This window comes from Phasianus colchicus, chromosome 3 (assembly GCF_987193195.1).
Source record: "Phasianus colchicus chromosome 3, bPhaCol1.hap1.1, whole genome shotgun sequence".
Classification (NCBI taxonomy): domain Eukaryota; kingdom Metazoa; phylum Chordata; class Aves; order Galliformes; family Phasianidae; genus Phasianus; species Phasianus colchicus.
In genome coordinates, this window is record NC_143438.1 from 75,302,251 (window position 1) to 75,309,435 (window position 7,185).

The 7,185-nt window shown below is 52.6% G+C and overlaps 1 protein-coding gene across 1 annotated transcript; it reads left to right on the plus strand.

The window, feature by feature from the left end:
* The first annotated feature begins 1,847 nt into the window (after positions 1-1,847).
* Positions 1,848-6,309, plus strand: CTHRC1 (collagen triple helix repeat containing 1). Its single transcript, XM_031591114.2, has 4 exons — positions 1,848-2,014; positions 4,070-4,291; positions 5,096-5,312; positions 5,933-6,309. The coding sequence occupies exons 1-4, from the start codon at positions 1,907-1,909 to the stop codon at positions 6,073-6,075; spliced, it is 690 nt and encodes a 229-aa protein (XP_031446974.1). The 5' UTR covers positions 1,848-1,906; the 3' UTR covers positions 6,076-6,309.
* The last annotated feature ends 876 nt before the right edge of the window (positions 6,310-7,185 follow it).

Genomic DNA, 7,185 nt, shown 5'->3' on the forward strand with positions numbered 1-7,185 from the left:
AAGTCAGCAGTGATGCAGTTCCTATCTGAGGAGAAACCCCCTCTGAGAGGTGCAGTCTTCCCTCCCACATTAGGAGGGGCAGGGAGCTGAGCTGCACTGCCAGGCTCTGCTGCTGGCTGTGGGGCCATTCTGCCAGGCCTGGACTGAGGCTCAGACTTTGAGTCCTAGGCTCCACACCAACCACAGGCAGTGGGCTTCCATCAGAGAAGGCTGCTCATCCTTCCTACTGAAGTTGTTTCAGAAGACCAATAATACCAATTATTTTCTGGTCCAGTTCAAACTCAACCCTAATGAACAGCACACTGGAGGATTTTGCCCAAGGAATGCAGAGCACTGAATTTAAACCTTTAATACCTGAAGTGAATGGAAACACTGGGGTGTATGAGCATAGAGAATCACAGCATCCTTTGGGTTGGAAAGGACCCTTAAAGGTCACCTGGTCCAACTTCCAAGCAACAAACAGGAACACTGACAGCTCGATCAGGGTGCTCAGAGCCCTGTCCAGCCTGACCTTGCATATCTCCAGGGATGGGGCATCCACCTTCTCTCTGCACAACATGTTCCAATCTCCTCCCTGGGATTTTGCAGCTGGTTTTGGGGTGCGGGCAAGGCTCAGGAGGTGCTGGAAGCACTGCAGTAACTGGGCAGCTGCAGGGCCGCAGTGAGCAGGGCTGGAGCAGGAGGTTTGGTGACATGTAAATGATGGGCACATGGGGCCTCATCATCTTTGCTGTAAAGCTGTATTAAAGTTCTGCATTATATGGCTGTACAGGTAAGACAAAGGAATTGCTGGTTGATTTGAGATGGATCCTCATATGAAGATGTTCAGGTAAGTTTATTACAACAGACCCTGTTGTCCCGGACATAGTTAATGTAGAGCAGACCAGCATTTCTGATTCAGTTGAGGGTTCCAGAAACATGGCAACAACAACTGCCCTTAAGCATGAACTGCATTTAAAGGAGCTGGAAGCATGGGGCATAGGTCTGGCAGATGGCAGAGCTTGATCAGGCTGGACCCAGCTGGAGAGAGTGCTGTTATTTCTGCTTACACAGAACTACACAGAATCACAGAACTGCAGTGGTTGGAGGGGACCTCTGGGTATCACCCAGTCAAACCCCCCGCTACAGCAGCCCCTTGCAGCAGTCCCACAGGAAAGCACCCAGGTGGGCTTTGAGTATCTCCAGAGCAGGAGAGTCCACAGCCTCTGTGTGCAGCCTGCTCCAGTGCTCTGTCACTCTCACAGTAACGAAACTCATCCTTGTGTTTGTAAGGAACTTCCCGTGTTGTGGTTTCTGCCCGTTGTCCCTTGTTCTGTTCATTCGACTCCCCTTTAGATATTTATAAGCATTGATGCGATGCCCTCTCAGCCTTCCCTCCTCCAGACTGAACAGCCCCGGAGCTCTCAGCCTTTCATATGGGAGATGCTCCAGGCCCCTCTTCATCGCCGTGACCCCCTCACCGTCTTTGTTTCCAGGCAGTAACACACCACAAGTTGGTTCAGCACAAGGAACTCAGAGCAGACGTCCCGCCGCTCTTTGTAGAACCTTCTTTTACAGGAAAAGTCGAGACGCGGGGATTTGAAAGCTTCTAGCCGGGCCCAAACTCTCACGGTTATCAAACCCAGGTGGGGAAACGCGTACAGATGGGCGTCACAGCCGCCGTAACGGGGCATTCACCACGCCGCACGGCCGCCTTACGGGCACGCCGCCGGGCCGTGCGAGCCGGGTACCCGCGCACAGCACCGGGGGGGCGGGAGCCCCCGGCCCGTGCCAATGGCTGCCGCGGCCGGCGCCGCCCCCGCTCGGCTGCGGGTGGAACGCGCCGGCCCCGGGGGAGGGAGCGGGGCTCGGGGCCGTGAAAGCCTCATTCATCGCCGGCGGCGGAGAGGCACGGCCGGGCCCCGCCATGCGCCGCGCCCCGCTGCTGCTCCTGGCGCTGCTGCTGGGCTCGGGGCTCGCCGACAGCCCGCGGGGCAAACAGCGAGCGGCGCGGCCGCGGGAGGTGCTGGAAGCGGTGAGCGGAGCGGGGCGGCGGGCGCGGGGCTGCTCTGCTCGGCCGGCGGCCGTTCGGGCAGAGCCGGGGCTGCGGAAGGCGGGGGGTCGGGGAGGTTCGGGGGTCTCTCAGCCGCTCCGTTACTCGAGGGCTCGAGCGCCGAACCCACAGCCGGCCGCGAGCGGAGAAAGGAGCGGAGGGCCGCCCGCTCGCGGCGGCGTTGCCGCTTCCCTCCGCGTCCGCCGCCTCTGCTTCCAACCCCACCGCAGCTCCGCTGCAACCGGACACCTGAGCGCCGGGCCCGCCGCACCTCGGGGGCAGAAGGGAGGAGGGGGATTTTCCGGCCCTCGGAACGCGGGGCCGCCGCCGGGAGCCGCGGGGCCGCCGCTCACCGCCCGCAGGAACCGCGTTCCGCTCGGACGGTGCCGGGCAGCGCGGGGAGCACCGCCGCGCTAACCCGCCGCACGGCGCTTCGTTTTCACTGCGGGAGCGGAACGGCGTGCGGAGCGGGGCCGCCGCAGAGCGCCGAGCGGCGGGAGGGTCCGGCAGGCGGAGCGGCGCGGCTCCTGCAGGGGAGCGAGGCACCGCGCTGACAGCTCCTGCCGCGGCCCCGGCCCGGCCCGGCCCTGACCCCTGGCGGCCGCACGGCGCGGCTCGGCCCGGCGCTGCGGCGCTTTGGCGGCTCTCGTGCCGCGTGAAGCGGGGCCGCGGGCAGATGCGCGTAGGGAGGCTGCGGGATCGCGGCCAGGCTGCGCTGTGAATGAGGGAATGCCTTCGCGGCGTTTTGGTCCGCAAGTAATGCCTCCACGGCGTAGAGGGGGATGTTGTGCTATGGCAGTAGAGGCTGAACCTTCCTGCCGGTATCCCGTTACGTGTTACTGCTGTGTGACAGACGGCAGGGGGGCGGTCTGACAAATGGAGTCTGACATGGAAGTGTGTAGGTAGCAAAGGTGTGTCGCTGAGTTCCTCCACGTGGACAAACGGCACTCGTTGGCATTCATCAGCGCTTGCTGAATGTTTCTGGGGACCAGGCAGTGGATGTGAGCACAGTGAGGTGGGGGGTGATGTGTGGCAGTGGGTCACCTCTGCTGGTGCAGGTGTTTACAAGCACAGCGTGCAGGCTCTTGTTCACTGCAGGTGAAAATGCACAGCAAACGGTGGTGACTGTGTTGAAAAGTAGCTGAGAATTTGTTTTGTCAAATAGTTACTGTTATTGTGCTGCTGCCAGGCCCTCAGTGGCCATGCTGGTCTTGCACCTGAGTGTAGGACAAAATCAACAGCCCCTAAATAAGGAGGTTCCCAGAGAGCCCCGGGGACATCTGTTAGTGTGGGGCTGGGTTGTGACACGAGCACTGCTTTTGGAACGGGGGAGAAAGGGACAGATGGGAATCAGGGGCAGCTTAGCACCACTTCTTGATGGTCTGCTTCCTCTACTGGAACCATTTTCTCAGTCATCTGGAAGTAAGCCATTAGCTGTTCCTACTCTGCTCTCTGCGGCCTCACCTTGAGCACCGTGTGCAGGTTTGGGCACCGCCTGCACTGACAAAACTATCAGAGCGTGTCCAAAGGAGGGCTACGGAGATGGGGATGGGGCTGGAGGGCGAGATGTACAAGGAGCGCTGAGGCCGCTGTGTTTGCGCAGCCCAGAGCAGAGGAGCTGAGGGGAGGCCTGATGGCGGCTGCAGCTCCTCACAGGGAACGGAGGGGCAGCGCTGAGCTCTGCTCTGTGTGACAGCGACAGGGCCCGAGGGAACGGCATGGAGCTGCGTCAGGGGAGGGGCGGGTGGGGGTCAGGGACAGGGGCTGCACCACAGGGCGGTGGGCACGGAACGGGCTGCACAGGGCAGTGGGCACGGCCCCGAGTGCCGGAGTTCAGGGAGCGTTTGGGCAGCGCTCTCAGACACTGGGTTTGGATTTGGGGTGGTTCTGTGTGGAGCTGGGAGTTGGACTCAGTGATCCCTCTGGGTCCCTGCCTAGTTTTGGGATATTCTGTGATTCTATCACAGCGGGGTTTCTTTTGTACTTTTGTTGTTTGTGTTTTTCTTGGCTGCTCAGCAAGCTCTGCCTCTCTTTCAGTACAACGGCGTCTGCCTGCAGGGCCCCAGCGGCGTCCCCGGACGGGACGGCAGCCCTGGAACCAACGGGATCCCGGGGACACCGGGAATCCCGGGGCGGGACGGGCCCAAGGGAGAAAAGGGCGAGTGCATGAGGGAGAGCATTGAGGAGTCCTGGACGCCCAACTTCAAGCAGTGCTCGTGGAGTGCACTGAACTACGGCATAGACCTGGGGAAAATAGCGGTAAGCTGGCTCCAGCGATACCGCGGAGGCTTTAAGATCTGAAATCGTGGCAGGGTAACATAAATGCCATACAGCTCCTGGTACGTTTCCTGTTGCAGCCTCTTTTGAAATTTGAGGATGGACTCCTCAGGTTCTTTGCTTCAGGTCCATCTCGGCCGTGTTCAGCAGCCATGTGCCCACTTGTCAGTTTCTGTAGTGGCATTCCAAAGAGTGATGGGGCTGTGGTGCCTGCGTAGGGTTAGGTCTGTGACCGCAGGGCTGAAAGGAGCCCTGTCAAGCACCTCTGTCTGTCCGGGGCCAGGGGAGGTTTTCACCTCTACAGGAAGATTCAGTATTCCTAAACCCTCTTAAAACCTGAAACTATTTCTTTAAAGTTTTTTAATCAGGGTTTAAGTAGTTCCTTTAGTCCTGTTTTATTTTTTTTAACCAAGACAAATCTTGTGAGCCTTATGAAATCCAGTTGTTGTTGTATTGCAGACAGAAACTGCACTGTCCACTCATACAAGAATTTGAGCGCAGCTTTCAGACAGCTCATATCCCCTTACCTAGGCCCCCAGAAGGTGACAGTTACCAACTTAACTACAGGTATTATCCAAATAAAATTAAGGATTCTCATGATCCCCCTTCTCCATTATCAGCTATGGGGTGCAGTTTCTGATTTGCATCTTTGCATCACAAAGTATTTTTCAGACTTTTTTTTTTTTTTTTTCCCACAGAGAGAAGGAACTAAAACATTCTGAAAGCGATTCTAGGCAGTAGGTTCAAAATCAGAGTTTGCTACCAAAATGTTTTTGTCCCTCCTAGGAATGTACGTTCACAAAGATGCGCTCCAACAGTGCTCTCAGAGTCCTTTTCAGCGGATCGCTCCGGCTGAAGTGCCGAAGCGCCTGTTGTCAGCGCTGGTACTTCACTTTCAATGGAGCAGAATGTGCTGGGCCACTTCCCATTGAAGCCATAATATACTTAGATCAAGGCAGTCCAGAGCTGAATTCTACTATCAACATACACCGGACCTCCTCAGGTATGTGTGCCAGTGCTGCATGAACAGAATGGGTGAGAGGCTGGTAGCAGACCCAGGTACTGAATGCACAGTGCATGTCTGCTGTAGGAAGCCAAATAATGCCAAGAAGAGGCAGAAAAGTGGCCAGTTAACACCAGCTTCTCTTACTCTGCTTGTCACAACTGACTATAAAGAGTAACAGGATTAGAATTATTTATTAATCAGTACTTTCATACTGTCTTATTTTTCATGGTGCTTACGTCTGGCACTTTAGAAATGCTGATACTTTCTGCTGGTTGATACTTAGACTCCGAGAAGTATTTATAAAACCAAGTGTTGCATTACTTTATCAGGCTTATGGTTATAAATACTTTCCACCATCACATCAGTGGTTTAAGCTGTATTTTGCTCTCAGAACATAGCTAAGGTGTTGTGAAGCAAGTGCCCAGCTGCAAAAAGCCATTTTACTTCCTATAATGTATAATGACTGCATGAAATCTAATTTTTTAGAATTTCCTTTCTTCAAAAAATGTTATTGAGATCTAATTACATAGCACGAGCTTGCAATGAACTTTTGTGAAGTACTTGTGTCCAAAAGTGTTTGTGTCTGCCGTGGTGACGTGGCATCTGTGTCTCACCAGTGGAAGGTCTGTGTGAAGGGATCAACGCCGGCTTGGTGGACATCGCCATCTGGGTTGGGACTTGCTCTGACTACCCCAGGGGAGATGCTTCTACTGGATGGAATTCAGTCTCCCGTATCATCATTGAAGAACTGCCAAAATAAGTCTCCCTCCCTTTTTATAATCCTTATTTTTATTTTGTACAATTTTCTACAAAAGTTATTTAGAGTTGGATGCAGGTTTTTGTCTAAAAGGCACCGAACTCTGCACCTGTAGTGTTTGTTTAATCTTTTTTTTTTTGCACATTGCAGAGGCTTTTAATAATAATCATTTTAGAATATAAATATAAAAAACAACTTCATTAACGTTTCATATCCCTTTTTGATATATGAAAATATACCACCACCATTTTTAAGTGTAATTTTTTTGTATCGAATAAAGAAGACTTTTTCCATAAAAAAATAACATCCAAGGTATTTTATTGGTCAGCAAACCTTAAGGTATTTGACATGGCACTATGGTACACACTTGTTTTAGAAGACTTCAGAGTTGTACATAAGTACAGGTCTTGGCGTTAGTTTTTGAAATGTATACCCGTAACATCTGCTCCTGTGAGAGAATGTGGAAATGGATACTCTGCTGTTAAAGTCTTATGTCTCCCAGCAACCTCCTGTGACTTAACTGGCACCATGGTGACAATTGGTAAGTGCTAAATATGTTCTGAACAAGTAAGTGAAACCAGACTATCCAAGCTTTACTTCCCTCCTGCACTTGAGAGACCAGATTTCAGTGCAAACATCTATTAATCATCTATGCAAAAAAAAAAAAAAAAAAAAAAGAGTATTTTTACAGTTCCAAAACTCAGGTTTTATTTCCCTAACAAACAGTTCTGCTGAGTTTAGCCTGTCAGATATACACAATCACTTTGGTGTGAAAGCTGGATATGTGAAGTGGTTTGGAAGATACAGAATTAAGGCAGGCTGAAATGCCTTGGCTTTCCTAAAGTGGACTGCTCAGCTGAAAGAATGATGTTGCAGATATTTGACTGCAGCCTCCAGACTGGAGAAGAAATGAGGAGTGGCAGCACTGACCATGGTGTGTCTTGGAGTTAGTGCAGCATTAGCAGCAGTGCTTTAAGGATTCTCTTCCCAACGCAATAAGTGGTATACTCAAATCATAAAAAAAGTGCAGATTCTAAAGGGAAAATATAATCATGTTTACATTACAAAATCAATTTCACATAAATGCAATAAGAAAAACAAAAAGCATGTATA